This window comes from Drosophila ficusphila, unplaced genomic scaffold, assembly GCF_018152265.1.
Source record: "Drosophila ficusphila isolate 14025-0441.05 unplaced genomic scaffold, ASM1815226v1 contig_288, whole genome shotgun sequence".
In the NCBI taxonomy this organism is placed as follows: Eukaryota; Metazoa; Arthropoda; class Insecta; order Diptera; family Drosophilidae; genus Drosophila; species Drosophila ficusphila.
This window is the reverse complement of record NW_025064191.1, coordinates 105217-127463: the sequence shown is the minus strand read 5'-3', so window position 1 is coordinate 127463 and position 22247 is coordinate 105217. Positions and strand designations below refer to the sequence as shown.

Sequence of the window (22247 nt, the reverse complement as noted above, 5' to 3'; positions counted from 1 at the left end):
AAATTTTCCAAGGAAATTGAATTTTTTGATTAGTTTGCTTTTTGCATCTCTCTCCCCACACACACACACTAACACAGACATGAAAGAGCTGGGCGGGAAAACAAAAGTAAAAACTGAAAAGCGTAAGGAAAAGCCAACTGAGGAAGAAGAAGATGTCGAAGGAGCAGCCAGCAAGCTTTTGATTTAAAAGTAAAATGAAATTAAAAACACGCTCTTGCAAAAGAAAACAGAGTTAAGGAAATTTTACAACATTCTGTGGAGGAAATAAATTTTGATGAATTTTCCAGAATTATTTTCATTGCTTTGTTTGAATTACCCATCTATCAAAATAAAGAAATATTTAATTCTACTCATGATGAAAACTAAATTTAAAACGATTTCAAAAATAAGTTGTTGTGAAGTGTTCTAGTTGAATGTTAATTGGAGAATTAAAAGTAGTTGAAAAGCAATCTCATGAGCTAAACACAATTTTTGGTATTTCACATCTTTGGTTCAAACAATTGTTGCCCTTTTGGGTGACAACAAAAGGAATGCAAAAGAGTTGTTTGTTTGGTTTTTGACTCAAGATTCGATATTGTTCTTTTTGTTTGCCTTTGTTTTCGTTTTCGCCCTGTGTTTGGTTATTGAATAATTTGATTGCAAGAGTTGATTGCATTTGGAAATTGTGTTTTGGCAAATAAAACTCGGCGGCGGAGAAATAAATCAAGCCGAATATAAAAAGGGCCCAGCACAGCGGGTAGCAAAAGGTAAAACCGCAGTTTTATTTTCATATATTTTGTTCGCTCTCGTTCTCTTTTTTAATGACGTTACGCCCGCTTCCTTTTGGGGCCACGAAGATGGGGAATATTTTATTTAAACTCCTCGATCCATTTCAATTGAATTCGCTTTGCGCTTTGCGAAGAGGCCCTGGTCTTCTTCTTGTGTTTCACGTTTTTTCCATTTCGTGTGTTCCCCTTTTCATTTTTATTTTTATTTTTATTATTTTCGCTGGTTGCGCATCGAAGAAGTATTTTTAATTTTCTGCCTTTTGCACTTTTCTCAGCGTTTTTACCGGGCCATAAAAATCATAAAAATAAAACTTAAACTCGAACGAGCGAGCGAAAAGAAAAGGAAAACGAAAATGGAAACGTGTACGAAATTTTGCGATTTTAATTAAATGATATGAAAATTGCAAGCAGTTGAGGAAGAACAAAAACAAAAAGGCGGAGCGGGAGCGGGAGCGGGAGTATCTATATGTGTGGGCGTAGGTGTGGCCCCGCCCAGTTCCTCCCTTTCGAGGGCGTGGCCCTTTTGAGCGTGTTTCGTGTTTGGCAATTATCTGGAACTTTGTTTTTCGACTCGTCTTCTTCTGGCTCTTGGCTCTCGGCTCTTGGCTCATTTGGCCCTTTGCGACACTTGAACTGCAATGGCTTTGAGAAGAATTCCGAAGACGGGTCCAGAGAATCTACATAATGGGGCCCCGACATTGAATTATACGATGTGCATATTGAAACCCATAAAAACAACCGACAATTCTTTGGGAAAAACTCGCTGAAGAAAACATTCGAGAGGTGGATGTGAAAAAAGCAGCACTCGAAAGGAAAAACAAACAGCACACAGACACAAACAGTTGGCAATATTAAAAACGTGGCTGTCTTTGTGAGTACAGTGCGAGAAATTGATTAAAACAAATAAATATCGTATGTCCGAATTCATTACAACATAACAAGCTTTCAAAGTGAGCGGCGGATTTGGTGAAATTGTTTTGTTTCCCCCAAGAAATATATTTTTTATTTATTATTCGAACCCATTGAATATTATAATACATTCCGTAGTTATTTTTCTGTATTTTTCAGATGAAAAGAAAATACACAAAAATAATAATAATATAAAATGGCGGCAATGTGCAGTTTGCTCGATATTCTTTTTTACCATTTTGTTTGTGATTTTTCTCTTTGCGCTTCGGCTTCAGAACGCAATATATTCTGCGTTGGTGTTGTTGCTGTCGCTTTTATGGCTTTAGTTTCGCTTCCAGACGTTGCTGTTGTTGTTGCCTTGCCTCTGACCCAGCAGCAATAACAACAACAAGAAGCAGCAACATCCAGCGGCAACAACAACATCAACCAGCAACGTTGCCACGTTTTAATGGAACATTAAAAGCAGCTTGCGCTGGCTGCTTAACTGCCCACCCCTCATATAACCCCTTCTATAAACCCCCCGCCCCCATGCCACCGCCCCCTTAGAACCCGCAAAATGTTGCACAGCTCGACGAAACTTTGAAATTAAAAGCGAAAACTGTTTATATCTGTTTGCGCTTGTTTGCGTCCCACGTTTTGTGCAACAAGATGTTGCATTTGGAGAGCTACAAAAATGTTAATATTCCACTTGATGGTTAATTGTCTGTGCTTCGGGGCAACAAAGGAACCTGAAATACTGCTGATGGTTACGACCGTCTAATGGAAAGTCTGTTGTCTGTTGTGGGTTAAGGTTGGGGAAATTATGGGTTCTCAGGTAATAAATTCACAAGTGAAAACAAGTTTTACAACTGCAACGTCGTTAGAGAAAATAAGAACTTAAATAGTTTGTGGTTTTAGAATTCCAATTAAATGATATTTTAGTTAGCTTGAGTATATATTCGAGTATGGTTTGCGTAAAGATGCCAGCTTAAAATCAAAAGAGAAGCAGGTAATCATTTAGCATGATTATTTGACAACTTCCGGCATCCGGTTTTTATCAGCCATCTCGCTTGCTTCCACAGCCGAAATAATTGCACGGGAAAACTGCTGGAAAAATGTAAGCACAGTGCGATACAGAAAACCTAAATAAACATAAAGTATGCCAGTTTTTATCAACGAGGTTCGGGCAAACATTATTTACTCATAATATCTTTCCTGGCCATCGTGCCGTCCCTTTCTGTCTTTATTTGGCCCGACTTTTGTTAGTTTTGTGGCTGTCGTTGTGGACATTGTTGTTGTAGCTGCTGCTGCTGCTGCTGCTGTTATTGTTGTAAACTTTATGCATTAATTTTACATTTTCCTGGACCAACATTGCCCCCTCGAAAACCCATCCAAAAGGTTGTATCTGTGTATATCTTGTGCGAGTCTGTGTTTGCATTAACTCGCCACATGCAAAATTCACGTTTATTTATTATGGCCCCCCTCCCTCCTCTGCCATGCCACGCCCCTTCTGTCCCTGGTATGACATCACGCCCCCTTGGACTGCAGCCTGCGGCAAAAATGTGCAGCCAAACATTTTGCGAGATTTCATATACATAAAAGTTATGTAATTATCAAAGTTTTAATGCACCTACAGCCGGAGAATCGAAAGGGATGTGGCTTTTTGCAGGGGAACAGGAACAGGGTCTGTGCACTCTGGAGCACATATATCACTTAACTTATATCACATGTTTCATATTCCCTTTTTTCATGGACCCACAGCTCTGACCTTTTCTTTATTTTCTTTGCCTTGTCTTTTTTATGGATATTTTTCTTTGGTCGAACAAAGTTTTCGGGAATTAGCTTTTGCGGGTAGTTTTGGGACAGGAAATTGAAGTTGCCGGGATGTTAAGTAAATGGGAATTTTCAAAAGCGATGATCAAAAAGTAAAGTTTACACTATTCAAATTTATTGTATGCAGAATATTACATCGAAAGCGAACAAGAAAAACTTTTAGTTGCTTGAAGTGTTTCTCCCTATTTGAAACAAATAAATTCTAGTAATCTTAAAAGCAATGGAAAATGATTAGAGAGAAACATTCAAGATAAATTTAATTCTTGAGCTAATGTTTCGATTTATAAGGGCCCATAATTAGTTGCTCAATTTCCTCAAATTCGATTGCATTTCGCATTTTTCTCTGTCTGCTTTTCTTACTGATGTTTTTCCGTCTTATCTCGTCTATAAATACATCTCATTTGCATAAAATTCTAATTTAACTGCTGTTGTAGCCGCTTCTTCTTCTCCTTCTTCTTCTTTTTATTTCACTCCAACTTGTCTTCCTCTTCCTCTTCTGGCTATTTATTTTTGCTGCCCTCTCGCTCTGCCTTGGGGCTCCTACTTTCGGCCCGTTTTTATGATGCAATTTATTTTATTTTCTTTTCTTTCGGTTCGTTCTCCAGCAGAAATTTCCTTTTTGCTGCTCCTCGTTTTTCTTCTTGTTATTTTTCTTGATTTCAAGATGGAAAAAGGGGGCTTAGGTGCGGTTTTTGGGGGCCAGGAGAAGTAGTAACAATTTTCGTTTATTTATTTTTGTTTTTCCCTACTTCTTATTGTTTTCCTTGGCTCCGCTTCGATTATTTTCCTTTTTGTTTATTTTGTTGTGAAGTTTCCTCAATGGCTGCTTTTCTTTTTGTTGTGGTTTATTATTATCCCTGCAGTTCCAAAATTGCTTTGTCGTCGAAGAAGTGTGCGAAGCCGCACCGACGACAGCGGGGGTAGCAGCCTTAGCCGCAGCGGCGCGAGTTTATAGAGACATTTTATATGGCACCGCCGTCTTCGGGATACATGTCGCTCTCGATGACTTTTTTGTCCGTTTCATCGAACAAGTCGTCGGTGGCTTATACGAATTTTGTATGGAGAAAATTCGTATAAGCCATTGTTGCTTTCGTAGCTGACGTGGAGGCGAAGTTTTCAACGATGGCTTTTGCGAGGATGTCCTTAGCGAAATCATCTATGTCAAGCCTAAAAATGTCATCCCCAAATTCATATGAAAAACAATATATATATATTTAATTCTTTTTTATTTTATTAATTTATCTTATTTTGTAATATAAGAAATAAGTACATAAATAATATGAAATTCGAAAGTTTTTGTTTACCACTTCTGTGGAGTACTTGCAGGCCATCGGCTGTTTTGCGTCCATCTATGGTACAAATATTTTTATTATTACATGTTATATATTACTTTTTTTAATCTAAAGTAAACTTACCTTTCAAACGAATTTATGGGACATATGTATGGCTGAATCCTAAAAAGATTTAAATAAGTTTGTAGTAAAAAAGATAATGTTTTTGTAATATTAACGACACTTACATGATTTTTAAACATTTCCGCTGCCAGTTGCACAAGTGAAGTAATTTCACAACCAATAGTCGACGCACTACTTAAAAGAATGACGCAGTTTCATTTTTCTCCGATCGAAAGAATAGAAGACAAATTTGGAGTCGGGCCGCCGTCGGGTGCAAGCAACGATTCGTGTTATAAGAGTGAGAAAGAGAGGAACACTTAGGAATATCCCTTTTCCTTTCCTACACACTGATTGCCTAATTGCAAAAAGTCCACAGTGGACATCCAGAACTGCAGGGATTATTCTGGTTTTTGTTGTAACTGTGGCAACACACACATTATTTATATTTATATGTTTATTTTATAGTTTATTCATGCAAATTGCAATAAAAATTGCCTTTATTTTTACATTTTTATAGGGGCCAGGCCTTTAAAGAGGGTTGGCAATATATATAGCTATACGTATAAACACTCGTACCATACAGACACGTAAAAAAATCAATAACTTCCTCAGAGTTTTCAGCTGTTGTCTCTTTTTTTTCTTTTTTAATTTCTTGTACGCGCAATTCGTATGAATTATTTATAAGCTTGAAGAAAACCCCCTCCACTGACATAAGCAACAATTTTTATGGCCGCCATACAGCATTATTTTCTTTTTATATTTTTTATTATTAGCTGCAGGAATTCCTGGCACAAAATGTGGCCGGTTTTTTCCAGCCATTTTCCTTAATGCAAAATACAACAAAAAATCGTTTTAAAAAAAGTTGCACACATCCATAAAATATGCAAAATATTCCAATTTTCGGTTTTCAAGTGAATTGGAATTTTAAGCAAATGAAATGAGTGCGGCATTTGGGGTGGACGTTTGCTAAAAGGGTTGTTTAAAGGGTTATTTTACTTTTTTTTTTTAATGTTAATGGGAAAGTGGGAGTTGGCTTCTTCATGGCAGGGCAACCAAAAACAAAAACGCATTTGTTTGTTTAGGGAGGAAGGAAGAAATAACTGCGGTCGTGGGCTTCACCCTCCATAAAGAAAATGATTAGAATGTTTACCGAGAATTCGAATTCAGCCATGTATTAAAGCATTTTAAATAGGCCACATTCGCTGGCAACTTTTCAATAATTTTGAGGAAAAACTTGAAAGACGTCTGCGATTTTTATAGAATCTGAAACCACTTTATAGGTGTGCACCCTAGGGTTTTGAAATTATTTGTCAGGTATTTTTAATAAGTTTAAATGTAAGTGAATTCCATAGAAAGTTAAGAAGGAATAAAAAGTGAATCTAATATAACGATTCACAATAAATTCTTCTATGGTTGTTTCTTCTATGGTTGTTTCTGGCTTTAAACAAATATTTTTCTAAATGATTTGGTAACTAATGTCGTCCGTAGAATAACACCCCTTGTCTTAAAGAACTTGTCAATCTGGCGACCAGTTCTGGGCCTCTCCCTTGCCACGCCCCTTGCGTCCATCGCCCTATAATTTAGTGCAATTTGCTGAACGTTTCTTGCACCGCCCCTGCCAATGCCACGCCCCCTGTTTGGACAGAACGGGACAGCTGCCTCTGCCGCTGCTCAATTATGAAAAATAATTTTTTAATTTGTTTGTTTTCTGTTTTCAGTTTTCTGCCGCCGCTGTGGCCCTTTTATTTTTGTTTATTTTTAGTGAAGCTTCAGACAGCGTGCAGTAAAATGGGATTTTCATTTAATGAATTTACTCTTGGCATTTTATTTGTTGTGGCATTATTTTTATTTATTTTTCTGCATCGACGTCTTGTCGGAGAGCTCCCTTGTGCTGGTGCGCTTTAAATATATAAATTATTAATTTTAATTTTCTGCATGCATACTTCAGTGCACAGTCAGGACATTTACACACACACACACATATACATACAAGCTAGCAACGCCCTCGCAAAACTTCCTCGCACTTTCTGCCCATTTTCCCCACATTTCCCGCCTTGTCATCGCCATTTTGCCAGTGTTCTTTTGTGTCTGGCAATTAATTTTAAATTGGGCGTGCATACGAAAAATATTCGTAGTTTTCTTTCCATTTCCACCCACACACTGATAATGTGGAATTTCCTCTTGGCTTGTACAGGGCAGCAAACGACGGATGAAAGCAGAAATAATTCTGCATCAAATTAAATTCTGCGGTGTTTTTACCCAGTAATGCGACATGGCCGCAAGACTCTACCTTAAGTCTGAACTGGTTCTTAAGTTTATTACATTTTGACTGTACAACAATTCTTAAGACTTTTTTTGAAATATAAATGAAAAACCCAACCACTAGTGCCGTTTTCAGTGCATCAGTTTTTATAAATAGTATCTGCAATCTGCGTAAAATAGGTTTCTTGAGCGAAGTGTTTACTTTTTTGCATCACTGTTTACATTTGGTGCAACCGCAAAAAACCGAAACATTAGTGGCAACAATCAGGGCAAAACAATCGGCAAAGTCCAGTAAGTTTCGCTGGAGTATTCCCTTATTTACGTTGATGTTTGCTTGTTTTTTAGACTGCTTTCTTCTGCTGTTGGTTTTGGTTTTCGCCAGTACGAGCTGTCCCAACCCAGGCAATAATAATAATAATAATAACAAGTACAGCAAAACAAGGAATGTTCAACATACTACAACGTCGAACTTTAATTGCATAATTATGTGCAGTTTGCAATTTATCATTTTCATTTTTCCATGTTGTTGGGTTTTTTCATCTTCTTCAACTTCAGCTTCTCGCTTTTCTTGTTGTTGCTCGGCTGTAATTTATGTGTTCACTTCTCAGCTTTTTCTTCTTCGACTTTTTTTGCCCTGAATGTTTGTTTGCTTTTCTTTTTGCAGCTTGGTGAGGAAAAAAGGCTACAAAAAGTGCACAGAAAAGATGCAGCTGAAGTAAAATGAAACTTAATGCAGCGCAAATATTGAGAATAGTTTTTGCACATCTTTTCTGAGTTTTGTGGTATTTTTATAATTGCTTGTTTGGTTTTTATCTGTTTACCTTTTTTTTGCTGTTGCTTTAAGTTGTTGTAAGCATACTTTGTGAATTATTGATATTGTTGTTTTAAATAAATTTACATTTAGATAAACAAGTTTTTAGTTTTATCTTTTTTGAGGTTTAAGTTATAGTTCTTAAAAACTTTTCGTATACCCTTCTTAATTTTTATTCTGCTTTCTGTACATTTTTTTGCCTTCAGTAATTGTTTTTTAATTTGAGAGGCTTGCGCCTGTTTTAATTGTTTTTGCTTTATTCTCCATATTTGCAGATCGCGCTGATATTGCCCTTGATGTTTAATTTATTTCTTGGCAGGCCGAACCCTTTCGGATATTGCTTTGCCATTTTTTCGCTGTCACGCCTTCGGTCGTGATCTCGGGGAATGTATCTTTTATCCTCATCTCCGATCCCTGCGTGTTGCCTATATTAATTATAATTCATGTTGAACTCGGCGGCGGGATTATCGCCGAATCGTTTGAAGTGCGCAGGGGTGCAGGAGTGAGGGCGTGGGAACCGCACTGCTAATCAAGCAATTAGCGAGTGCCATCAAATGTGCATTAGGCAGACGAGACAGCTCCAGGACCAGACAGATTTTCCCCTTTCCCCTGCCGCCCACTCCTTGCAATTTGGATTGTGTCTATGACCGTTTTGGCAGATTCGTCGAATTGCGGGGGTAAGATACTCGTATATGTACAGACGAAACTTGTACATAGAGAGCGGGTGGACAGGACAGACAAAGAGAATCGCAGGAATATTGAAAAACAAAGAAAATTAGTTGCAGCATGTACGTGGCAAAAAGTTGACTCCGCCAGAAGACGCAGACGGGCAAAACAAAAAGCAGAGTGGCCGGCAAAAAGCGTTCAACGGGTCGTATGAGCAATGCAGGCATTTTAGGGGTTGCAACTAATCGCAGACAAAAGCCAGTCTTTGTGTGGGTGTCCATGAGTGTGTGCGTGTGTGTGTGTCTGGCAGACTTCATGTGTGAGCAAAAGGATATATTCCCCTGCAGATATGCAGACAGACAGGCAAGGAACGAGGGGGTGGTGGGGTGGCATTGGCCAACATCAATTAGCCAAAATGCCCGCGTAAGTAGGCAATGAAAAATTTAAAGCCATACACTGCAACTTCAAGGCGAACTGCGAATAAATAAATTACACACACACAAAAACATCTATGGAATAATAACGGGAAACAACCCCCAGGAGCGCACTTAATGCATGCCGAAATTAAAGCGAGAGGCCCCTCCCCCCGCAAAAACCGCCCAACCTCAGCACCACTGGGCTGAGCACTCAGACAGACACACAGATACACACACACATGGCTCCGTTGGTGTGTGTGTGTGTCTGCGAGGGGTGGAGCGGCGAGAGAGTTGGTTTATATAAGGCATTATAGACGCGCATTTGTGTGGGGGTGGCAATTGAAAAGCTTTACTGCTCCCATCGTCATCGCCATCGCCACCTCCATTTCCATCTACAACTTGCGGAATACCCCTTATTTTTAATGGGGGTATACTGGAGTTTTCTATTTGAGTTTTCAGTAGTCAGAGCTGTTATATGTCGGACTTATATATATAACCTAAAGTAAACATAAGGTACAAAAATGTTGTTCTAAATTAAATTTATGTTTGAAGTATTGGATAACATAAACAAACTTTAAAATCTTATGCAATTTAAATAATAAACATATTAAGACAGAAAGTGTTATCTAAATCCAGTTGTTATTCAGATAAACCATCATTATTTTGATATTAAAGTAAAATCGTAATAATCCACCGTAGAACGAATCGCATTCAGAGCAAAGAGTGAGCTGGGTATCAATTGAGTTCAATTTTCTTGCCAGTGTTTTGCCTTCATTTTCTTCGCTTACTTTTTGTCCAATATAGCTATAGGTATACATATACATACATACATATAAATGGATATCTATATATATTTGTCTCTGTATATCCTTGGCTGTGTGTGGTGCTATGTATGCGTCGCTGCCATGCACATTTATCAAGTGTATATAGGAGGAAGCTGGAGCCGTAGCTGGCTGCCATTATGTACGGTGGAAGGCCGGGGAGGTGGCGGGGAAAATGGGCAGATTGTGGGTGGCGGTGGGTGGCCAGGCACGCGTAAGACAAGGCAGTAAACAACAACAACAGCAACAACAACAACAACAAACAAAAAAAATAAAGCCCGCACACAAATACACAAGAAATTAACGAGCAAACGATTTTTATGGCAGTATTTTGTGCCTTAAAGCGCTTAATGCGATTTATGTGTGTGTTTGGCGCTGGGTGTTTGTGCCTGTGTGTTAGTTGAAAAATGTTTTTTAAAAATGACAAGCTTCGAAAGTTGAAGCAATTTATGTTCATTTTAAATTGAATTTCAAATTTATTGCAGCAATTTAGCCTCTGTGTAAGTCTTTGCTTGTGTGCGTGTAAGCAGGAAACGGAAGCTCTCGTCCTTTGTGTGTGTGTGTGTGTGTGCGTTAAAAGTTGTAAATTTCATTGTAGCAGCCAAGGAAATTAATTAAGCAAAAGGACAAGTCAAACCAAAAAAATTAAAGGCAAAACTGAACTTTGCAATCGAGTTGAAGATTCCATTTGCCGAATGCCACAAGCACACAGGAATGCGCTCGAATAATTAAACAGGATACGAACGAGAGGTGAAGAGTGGACGCAAACAGGCAAAAGGACAAGCAGGAATCCTTTGAAGAAGGTCAATCAACTTGCCGGGCGAAGAGGAAACCTTTCGGGCAGACGGCCGGCAGACTTGTCTGGCAGAAAAAAGGATACCCGGCAGAAAAGGACATGCAAATGCCGCCCCGAGCAACAGTTGATAAAGTAGCTAACGAAACGCACGAAAAAAAAAAACAGAAACAGTCCGGACTCCGGAGAAAGCAGAAAGTTACGAGTCAGCGGCTCACAAAAGGTTGACGACACCAGCCAGCCAGCCAGGATGCGGCGGCAAGGACCTTTTTATTTTTGGGTTGACTGGCTCAAGGCTCAAGGATGTTCGAGCAACAGTGCGGTGTCCCCGGACGAAAAGGGTCAAGTGCCCCGGCGCGTGGCGAAGGACGAGGCACAGGGATTTGTGTGCGCGGGAAGGACATCAACCCGGAAAAGGGTTAATTTAAGCCCGTCGCCCTTTTTATTATTAGGCGAAGGCAAAGGCGAAGGCGGCGCCGTTTCCGCACTTTGAGGGTATTTCCCTGGCCATCGTCGACCGTCGACCGCCGACCTTGACCCAAAACAGGCCCACATCGCAACCTTGACATTGAACACTGTGCTCGCTGCTTTCCCCATTTCCCCGCTCCCTTTGCCTTTTTTATTTATTTCATTTTGGCCTTTTTCCAGCCCTCTTGGCTTGGATTTCAATGAAGGTGCCGCAGGCGTGTCCCGTTCGCAGCAAAGCAGCAAAGGCAACAGCAACAGCAACAGAAACAGTGGCAGTGGCAGTGGCAGTGGCAGTGGCAGTGGCAGCAACAGTTGCGTGGCCGCTCTCAGCTTTCAGCGCTTTCATTGTTCGACTTAAGACCCACACGGGATCGCCTGCCCCGCCGGTCCGTCCGTCCTTTCGGTCTTTCATAAACGGAAAAACGAGACGGAACGGGAATGGAAGGGGAGGGGGAAGGGGGAAGAGGAGGGGGAAGGGGAAGTCCCGTGGCAGAAGGACAGAACCGCAGACAGGTTGCCAGGCTCACGTGCTGCGTGTGCCAAAACTCTGTGTCGCTCTGTCGCCGTCTCCTCTTACAGTTTGGGACACCAGCCCGTGCACTGAGAGAAACAGTGAACTATAATACTATATATACAAGCTCCAAATATTATATTGAATTTAATTAGATCAGGAGCGAAATCAGGAGCAACCATTCTAACTCAAAAATATCTATTTAATATGGTAGAAGTGGGAGTTCTACCAGTTGTCACTTCCCCCCTTGATTTTCTCTCTGTGCAGCAAGTGCTGTTGCTGCTGGTTAGCTGTTGCTGTTCCCGGTGTTCATGGTGTTGCCGGTGCCTCCAATGCGGACAGTTGGACGACAAATTGTCTGCCTGCCGCCTGCTGCTGATGCCACGGGCCGTGGGTCTCTGTTTCTTCTCTGTTTTTTACGAGCTGCTTGTAAGCTCTTGTATCGCCATCGCACGTAGGAGTCCCCTTGGTGTTTCATGTTGCTGCTGTTCATGTTGCTCTCGCTGCTGCTGGTGCTGTTGCTGCTGCTGCCGTAGATGTTGCTGCTGTCACGGTTGGTGGTACTGTGCCACTGAGGTAGCCACGCCAGCCGACTTGGCGCCGACATGTTGGCATTTACGATTATGTCTGGCCGCAGACTGCAACTTCTGTTTGTTTGCCTTCTGCTGTCTGCTGTCTGCCTTCTGCTTTCTGGTTTCCTTTCCTTTTTTTTTTTTGAGTGATGGCCGAGGTGTGGCCAAAGTCGAAAAGCCTTCGCTTTGACATTGCCAGCCGGAGGAGGAGCGGGCAACCCGTTGAGCGGCTTTTCAGCAGGCGCCGCCTAATTAGACGTTAAGTGCACGAGTCGGCTGCCAATTGAAGTGGCAGAGTGGCGGAGTGGCGGAGTCGCCCCCTCTGCGGAGGCCCCCTTGCGTGCCACGTCCATGTTCAAACATTGTGACAGGCTGATTGCATCGCCGGCATGTGTTGACTAATTGCCAGAGGCGCTGGACGGTGGTCTTGCCTCTTGGCTCTCTGTTCTCGGCATTCGGTAGCTGCGGTGGCCCCATTCCCAGCTGGAAAAACGCCAACGCGGATAATAAAAAAAGAGCTGTGGGTGGTGGAGGGTTGTAGAGGTGAAGTCTCGGAAAAAATGCAACTTGAATGTCCGGAACACCACGCAACAAAGTTCCTGTTTGCATGATTTGTGCCACTGAATTATTCAGGCAATCTATCTCCAAATTTAAATACATTTCTGCAGTGCTTAGGTGAGACCCTAAGCAATGGCCATAAATGGCTGAAGAGAAACCCCTTTCCTGCAGCAGAGTGTTGTCCCCATTGGCCGGGATGACAAACTCCAGCCGCATTCCGCGTTCAGATATTCAGATTCACCAGATTCAGCCAGATGGCACAGGATAAAGACCTGGTTGCAATGGGGGAATGTGGAAAGTGCAACAAGTCGCCGTTGCCGTTGCCTCTGCTGATGTTGCCGTTGGCCGAAAGCACAGAGCCATGGACATGGCGACCCTGAACTGCAGACCGTGGAGCCGGGCAATTCGAGGCCATCAAAGCCGAAAACCCGACTCAACTCAGCGCGACTCCACTGCAGCCCAATGCGACCCAATCCGCGACCCGGCTGGACCGAACAATGGCCAACTGGCTGACTGGCTGGCTGGCTGGCTGCCTGGCCAAAAATGTTGGTAACTGCAGGCAAACATGAACACGAAGGCCAAAGAGTGCACAGTGAAAAAGGGATGTACCTTTGTCTGATATTTATGCACTAAAACAAATCAAGTATCTACTAAATATATAAAGTAAGCCAGTTAAATAGAAACCTTTGTATGATAAGTATTTGTATCGTATTAATTAAATTTAAGTGTAATTTTATTTATATATTAAATAATTTTGTTTAGTGTAGGATGCGGGTTCAGATCCGCGTTGCGGGCGTCAAAGCGTGCCGCCAGTTAAGTTTTTTTTCGGAGTGGGCTGTGGACAGGAGTTGAATGGCCCTGACCATGGAAGTGTGGCGGCTCTCCGGGCTCGTCCTTGGCCAAATCCCAATGGCCGTGTGCCGCCAATGGATTTGCCTGTGCCGGATTCTCTATTATTTTTTGTCCCCCGGTGTGCCAGCTAAAAGGTCGCGGTAGAGTGGACTGGTGGTGGCTGCAGGAGGCGGCAGGGTTTCCTGGCAAATGCAACCTGAAAATGCAACCTGAATTCGGGGGCATCCGCAACAGAAAAAAAACAGAAGGAGCGCCGTGTTTCTGTGTCCGTGTCACTGGGCCACCAAAACTTCACTTCAGTTCACTTTCCCCCTTTGGAACATTTTCCGAAGCGAAGGCAAACTTTGCAAGTGTTACACTCTGCGGGGAAAAATCAAGAGGAAAAGACAGAGGGCTGGCGCAGAACTTGAGCTTGAGCTTGAGGAAATTTCCAGTGGTTTCCCCCGCCTCCTCGCCTGGGGAAACTCGCAGCCAAGGACCAGGACTACGACGACCTGTTGCCGTCTAGCCGATTTTATGGCCAGCGGAGCCCCACACGTGATGCGGATCCAGCTGGATGAGGATGAGGATGTCTGCTGCCTTTTTATGGGCTTCTATGTGTGTGGCACCATGGGGAGTCTCTCGTTCCCGCAGTCGCTGTGACGACATAATCAACGCTCCATTGGAGGAGAGTCGCCTCCAGTCGCCTCCAGTCGCAGATGCCGCCACAAGCGGCTTGGCAAACAAATCGTTGGCTCAGACTGATGGCATGGGAGGCCACTCCGCATAAAGTGACTTGAGTGATGAGCCATAGAAGACGAGCTCGTACAGGGGTAACTCGGTGTGCGGGAACGGTTTTCATCACGAATAATAGAGAGGCATTAGACTCGAAAGTGACAGTTTCAATATAAAATACTCTGAGTCTCTATAGGTTTCTGTAGCCTTGTCCCTTTTTATTCCCCAAACGGTTTCTATTTTTGTGGGGTTGCCAAGAAAGGTATCCCACGTTCGACTGCCGACTGGCACTCTCTGTATCCACTTGCAGTATTAGCTGGTGTCATGCTTTTACGACGCTCCCGACCTTGAAGTGGCGACGACACGGAGGACTGAAACCGAAGACTGTTGCTGTTGCTGTTGCGTGTGCTGCTGAAAGGGAAATCCCCGGCCGATCCGTCCCGTCAAAGGTCAAAGTCACTGGCAGCCAGTGGCGTTTCCCGGGTTTCCCCGAGTCTGGGACTCGAAAGGCAAAGGCAGACGGTCCCCAACGGATGCGGAGATGGGCAGAGAGAGACGGAGATGGAGACGGAGACCGAAAGACCCTCGCCGTGGCAACAATAAGTAGCTGGGTAGCTATCTGGGCCCTGGGCTGCGGGCTCTTGCCTCTTGGCTCTTGCCTGTTGGCTCTTGGCTCCTGGGTCTCCTGCCTGCTGCCTCTGGCTGCTGGTACGTGCGGCTTGTGGCTGCCACATCCACAACCACATCTGCAGTTCCTGGCACAAGTGGCACAAGCTCGCCTTTGAGCCAGCCAAGGCAGCCGAGGCAGGGAAACACGGCGGCACAACTTTGTCTGCTGCCCCCGTTCGTTCGGCTGTTATTTTTTGTTCGCCCTGCTGGCAGGTTTTTATGGTGGTGACCCCCAGCTACGTGCGGTCGGTTGGCTGCCGCTGCTGGCTGCCTGCGGTGGAGATTATGTCTGGAAATGCGACTTCGGCTGGGGTCTGGGACAGGGACTGCCCTCGGTTGATATGTCTACCCTGCACAGCGAGCAATATTGGTTGCCTTTCGCATAAGGTAGAGTTTAGAGTAGAACTCGGTTTCATTTCTTCTTTAAAGATGGTATCAATTGTATCATCGTCATTTATAGCAAGCATTTCTAGCTAGAACACAACTGTACCTTATAATCTTCCTGAATTTCCGATCATCATCAAGAATAATGTTATATTTTAGGTAAATAAACTAGCAAAGTAAATAGAACTGCTATTGAGAGCAAAAATTACTTTGTAAAAAATGTGAAAGTATTTTCTTAAATTTTTCATTTCAAAAGTAACCACTTGTTTTGCCAGTGTACCGGCCTGAACAAACAAAGCAAGTGGCGACGGGCGTGATGACGTGGAAAACGGTGCTGCGGCATGCCGCGAAAAAAGGCCGGCGATCCGGGCAGAGGGTCTGGGTATCTGGGTGTCTGGAATCTGGAATCTGGGGCTTGGGGTCGGGATGCGGATGAGGATGCGGATGCGAATGCGAATGTGGGTCTGGGGCGGAGTATGGGTCCTCGGTCTGGGCAATCCCTCGACCGCAGACAGTCTGTCTGCGAGTGTCGTCGCGTGACTTAATTAGTTCCCATGAATAAAATGCGGCTTTGGCTGGCCAATAAAATAAAGTCGTCGTGGACTGACGTCACTTACCCCAGTTGTTGGTGTTCCATTGCCGGCGGCGATACCTGTGGCGTTAACCGACCCGCTGCCGGATCCAGTGGACTTTCCTTTGCCGCGGCCGCGTTTCGAATCAGGTCGAACGGGCTGACCATCGGCTCCGAAGACGATCTGAAATGTTAAAATCGGAGGATAAGTATTTACGTATGACAAGTGCAACTGAAATGTATACGGATGTAATTTAGTTCAAACAGGTTGTACTGTTTAAAAATATAACCATTTTTATAATAGTTTCGATGATTTTAAGTAATTATGAATCTAGGCTCACTAAATATTCTATATATGTATGTATAATATATACCTAATATCACTCGTATGAGTCGTATTATTAACCCTTTTTACCCACAACTTTCCGTTGTAAAGAAATAAAGGGCGGGAAAGCATCTAAGCATTTAAATTAAATGTCACAACCGTGTATAGCAGGGCTGCCAGATGGGGCTTTGCCAGACGGTCGAAATTATAAAGTTTCTGTCATTTCCCAAAACTAACACTCTTAAAAAGTGCCCAGAAATTTCAAAAACCTTCAAGGAGAGTTCTTAAAGTTTTTACATTGTATCTACATATGATACCTTACATTCGACATGTCTTAAATTATCGACACGCAAGCCAAGCGTGTATGTAAAATGTACTACATCTGCCTAGAAGCCCTCTGGCGGCGAAAGGTGGCACCTTGTTATGGTTCGGACAGCCCGGTAGATGGCTATCCCAATGTTATTCTGCACTGTTAGCCAATACTCCAACCCATTTTCAAAAAATATATTTTATAGATTTCTGTGTGTTTTTACTGAGAATAACCATAAATTTCATTTTCAGAAGACATAACCTGAACATTGCTTTCAAATGTGTGTCATAATACTGCCCGGATATTTCCATGTATTACAAAAATCAAGCCAAACATGCACTTCAGTTGTTTTGAACTTGACATTTTAGAAATTTTGAGGTAAGCTAAAAAACCGAATTTAAATATTGCATATTTTTAACTCGTTGATGGGTTGCAGAAATGTTTGTTTTATTTCACAATAAAGAGGAGACAACCTAAACTCTTGTTTTTAAGGAAACGAAAGACTATCACTCCTGTTCCCCAAATTTTCCGTAAGAATTAATTTTCTTCGCTCACATGCTCAAAAATATTCAGTTGTTTAATGACATTAAACCTTCTAATGAACTGACTGCCGTATTGAATTTCTCAAGTGTTCAAAGAACATATGGATCTCGAAACCGTAGATAATTCCAATAAGGCTGAAAACCGCCTGTTGGACCGAATTCATATTCTATTTCCGGCGCAGGGTCATAAATATCAGAGCCGTGGAGCAAAGAGCCTGAGACGCAATCGGGTCTCAGAAGAACCATTAGGCGAAGTGCTGGGAACGCGAGGAAACGAACGGTAAAGTTGGAAAACTAAAATTGAAAATGGAAATAATGGGAGTGCGTGGAGTTTGAGTGTGTGCGCAGGCGTGCCCGGCTCCACGGCGGTACAAAAATAGACCGCGGAGTTCGAGGGGGAATCGAAGGGGCGACATATGGTTCCAGATCGGATCCAGACAGCTTCGCAGGAGTGCCTCTGGAATGCCCTCGTCTTAGTCTCTTCGGCGGCTGATTGACAGCCGCTGCATCTTAACGGTAAATAAGCGACGCCATTACAGGCACTGGAAAAAACCGGGGTGTTCTTAACATAATAAATAGTGTTCTAACGGCTTCAGTAGCATTTAAAATGAAATGTTTCTTGTTCGACTTGTTTACGAGAATTCGAGCGATCAATGTTTCGTTAAGTTTGTTCTCAGTGCCCGTGCTTCTCCCCAAATCAACCCCAACCATCTCCCATGTAGCATCCCATCGCCATCTCCATCGGCAGGCTGCATTTACATTGTTGGCACGCGCAGGCGCGCACACATGTTGCCAGAACGTCAACCTTTTGGGGGCCATTTGGGGGAGCTGGTGATCGGGGGATCGGGGGATCGGGGAACCGAGGATCCGGGGAACTGGGAACGAAATGCGTCTGCGTACAGGGCACTTTTCAATTTTAGCAGCAGTTGTCATTTCGGAAGCAATTATTTTAATGCAGAGCCAAAGTAGCAGTCACACAGTTGCATTTGCAGTCGCAGTTGAGAGCGTGCCGGCTGCAGCCCCCAATGATGAGGATGAGGAGACTGCCACAAGACGCCAAATGGGAGATGGAGACGATGTCACTGGGCCTGGGGACTGGGACTACAGTCTGGGATCTCGGATCTGGTATCTGGGATTACTGCGAGTTGGGGTTGCTCTCGCTGGCGTCTAAATTTAGTCGCAGCCTTCGGGAGTTCTTGAGGTGTTTTCGGGTGAAACCGATACGACAATCTTAGGCAGAGTGGAGTTGGTACAGTTGTGTATGGCTTCAATAAGTACTCAGAGTTTGAAGTATCAGGGAATCTGTTAAAGGTGCTTGTGAAGTGATTTTAAAGTTGAATTTGGTTTAACAAAAATCACAATCTCAAAGTTCATATTTTAAACTTGAACTGCTGGGGTCAACAAAATAATTGTTATTCATAAGATAAAAACAATTATCACACACAATAACCGTAGCACGTTTGCTTTTAAAATAAACATCCTCAACCACAACAGGAGTAATCAAATCAACCAAATCCTCCCAACCCGAGCTAAAAAGCTTCCTACCAAAGCCAAAAGAGAATAACACAGACAATCGACTTTGAGAAGCCCCAAAAAAACCGTAAAAACCGGGCCAACGACCTATAAAAATAGGGCCAAAAGTAGGCGACCGAGAAAGCAAGCAAACAGACGAAAAAAAACCTGCAGACGGCGAAGAACACATGCATAAAATTCTGTGCCGAAAGCTCGTCATTTCCTCGCAAAAAATCGATGACAGTTTATGAGCCTCGGAACAAAACCTTCCTCAAATCAATTTTTTCGTGGCTTCCTGTCGAAAGGTGCCTGCTTGGCCTGGCTTTTTCACTTACTGCAGCGTGTTTTTGTGTTGACTTTATTAGCGCCAACAATGCAAACGCAAAGCAAAAGCACAAAACGCATGTTGGCTTAATTGGGGCTATTAGTTTTTATTAAAAGGAAGGCAGGTGGCAGCTGCTGCGATGCCGTAATGAGCTGCTCAAAAGCCGCCGGTGGTTCACTCGCACTCGCACTCGTTTGGTGGCGATGGAAGGGCGGCGAGGACTCGGTCCTGGGGTTTTCGTAACAACGGGAGCCGAGCAACAGGTAGCCCCCATTTCGAATTTGAGTCGAGTTAACCGCAAAGAGGCCACACGCACACAAATGGGCCAAAACCGAGCACTGACCTAGCCCAATTGGCTTTGTGGTAGGATCCACATCGAGGAAAGCCAGCGGGGAGGGCTCGCTTTTTATGGCGCGGCCGGGGGAAGCCAGACCCCGGAGAATAACCACAACAACAACAACAACAACCCCCGACGTTTGCTACCCCTCCTAATGAGCCATAAAAGTTTGCTTTATGTGTGTTCCCCAGTTTTGGCAACCCTTCGCCGATGCCGAGGCCGATGTGTTATAAAGCTCCTACATCGAACCCTTCGGCAGCGCCAGTTTGGAAAACACTGAGGGAAAGTGGGATCTTAAACAAGCAGTATGGGAATCAGGAATTCAATCGAAATATTGTAATAGTTAGAAGGCATATGCAACCTTCTTATTTTATCTTGAAGATAAGCATACAATTTTTGAAACAACGTTTTATCTGAAGACATTCGCTTACTCTCAGTGCATTGTGTTTATTCAACTTCAGCTTTCTCGAAAATTCAGGGACCCATAGGTGAGAAAGGAATTCCTAATCCTGGCAGCAACCTTGACCTGTGTCAAAATAAAGCCCTAATTACTTCCAACCCAAGGACAACCCTTTTGAGAGAGCAGCCAGCCTCCAGGAAGTGGAATCGATTTTCGTAGGCAAAACATTTCAGCATTTCAAGGTTGTCGACCCGAACCCCTAGCATTCGCCACCTTGAGCCCTGTTTATTTTGATTATCGCCTTCGTGGGGGCGGGATGGCAGGATGGCTTCCTGATTAGCCCGTCGTCCTTGAAGGCAGCCGAAATTGCCGTCTGGAGATGACGATGATTCACCAGGGCCAAGGCCTGCTGGCTTTGCTTTTTATGGCTTATGTCCCATTTTGATTGCGGCTGTCAGACTTTTCTCCGTCGCCTCTGTTTTTGGGGGTTGACTTCCCTCCTATATATATTTATACCCATATATATTTGGACGAGGGTGGGTTTCGTTTCGTTCGTTTCATTTGGCATTGTAATTGCAGGCAGCCACCCCTGGTGCTCGTATTGCTCGTATATATCTGCCGGATACATACCTACGTATCTGCTTTCTCTGGGGGCGAGTGGAGATGCGTCATTCGACGATTTGTTACACGTAATTTAGATGCGAAATTTTCAATGTCAATCTCCCCCCGCTTTCCCCGCTTTTCCCGTTTTCCGAGTGCGCCCCTTGAGATGTAACCGTTTTGATATGTGCTAAAAAGCTCACTTCACAAATTTATCAAGGTCAAGTTCGGAGGGGGAGCGTTTTATTGTTTGTTGAGGTAGCGGAAAAGCAGCAGAGCAGCAGCCAAAGTCACAGGCCACGAAATGAGTGATAAAAGGGGTAAGCACAAGCACAACAAAGGGCATTCGGTTGCCTTGTTCGGTTGACACAATTCGAGGGTCCGCCTGGGTTGAGTTGGGTTTTATTACGCGCATTGCCGCCAAGATGGGGGAGCAGCATCGGAATCTCCGCGTTAATTGAGCGGCTATATGGGATTGCAAAACAATTGAAAAGGGAAACGATTGCGGAGGGAGGGGCTGCGACTCGAAGGTTTCCCAGGATCACTGGTGCGAAATTAAAGAGGAATGGGAGTTTTCATTGGGTACCTCCAGGACCTCCTCGTAATCTAACTTTCCAGCTTGAGTTCTATCTACTCTTAGTTCATATTCCAATCAACGCTAAGGGAGATTAATAAATGTTAGTAGTTTTGTATTTCTTGAGCCATCTGTTCATTTAAATTTAGTATATTGGTGTTCCGCCTGAGTAAGCCGAGTATTAAAATTAAAAATTTACCCAATTAAGCTAAGCAACTTCCTGCTCAACAATAATCAAGGACAGCTGCGCCAGTTGACCGAAAATCCCGAGAGACAATGGCACAAAAGGAGAAAGAAGCGAACTTAATTAGTTATATTTGGCTCGGTTGGGATTGCAGATGCGTGCTAATGAAAGTGCATTAGCACTGGGACCTGGTGCCAGGACCAACCAAGGATAATGGATAATGGACTGGACACTGCCGCGGGGCTAATACTCCCGCTGAAAGTGAGCAAGTAAGGCGAAGCGAGCAGAAAAGAATTAATTTGAAATTCCATTTCGTAGATTTAATTGAGTTGAAATCAAATTAAAAGCAATTTATTTTCAACCCTCATTGCGAATTTTTTTTTCTTGTCTCCCTTTTCGATGTTCCACGCACACGCACGCACTATCACCCCACACTCCTCCCACTCCTTCCTTCTCCCTTCTATGCTCTATACTCTTCTTTACTTCTTTTTCCCAGTTATCCATCGTTTCTGGTATTTTCTAAAAGTGCGTGGTCCATCGACGGGGAGGGGGTGAAAAAAGATTCAGAAAAAATTCAGACTCGTTTTTGGGGTTGCAAAATTTCATCGCCTGCATTGCAGGAGGAAAATCGATAAAAATGTGCCGGTGCTGTGTGCAAAAGCCAATTCATCCTTTATCCGAAGGATGGAAGCGAAGGGCATATGAGACTACCCTATGTCTCTATCTTTTCGCTGATTGCATTCGGAGTTTCGGAGGCCTCTGCTGCAGGACATTAATTTTTAATTCGGCGCATGAAATCCGAAAATGATTTATGTCCAGCTCGAATCGCGAATTAAAAAGCCATCCCAGTTGCATATTCAAACGGCAAACGGCAGCAAATAAAAAACGAGGAAATGCGGGCTAGAAACTTTTCGCATCCACTGTGGACCAAACAAGAAATGCAAATAACGCGCTCGAGTTGACAGGGGAGGCGGCAACTGATGAGGGGGCGTGGCAGAGCTCTTCAAATTGCATTTGATAGAGCCGCAGAACTCGGTTCGTACTTCTCCTAGCCACCACTCCAAAAAATGACCATTAAAATGCATTAAATAGAGGAGGAAAGCTTTTTAATACTCTTTTAAAATGCATTCTTGTTTTGTTTTCAATTAAGAAATGGTGGGAAATGCATTACCAATAAATGTAGAGAAC

The 22247-nt window shown here is 43.3% G+C and overlaps 1 protein-coding gene and 1 long non-coding RNA gene across 2 annotated transcripts in view; both read right to left on the bottom strand.

The window, feature by feature from the left end:
• The window catches only part of LOC108099046 (DNA N6-methyl adenine demethylase), a 91781-nt gene that overhangs the window by 48726 nt on the left and 20808 nt on the right, over positions 1–22247 (bottom strand). Inside the window, 1 exon segment of the mRNA XM_017202307.2 lies at positions 15997–16134. Coding sequence (XP_017057796.2) covers positions 15997–16134 — 138 coding nt within the window.
• On the bottom strand, positions 4698–5020 carry LOC108099048. Its single transcript, XR_001771903.1, has 3 exons — positions 5008–5020; positions 4904–4942; positions 4698–4837 (listed from the first exon to the last, which is right to left on the bottom strand). It is a non-coding gene; the product is annotated as an uncharacterized LOC108099048 (long non-coding RNA).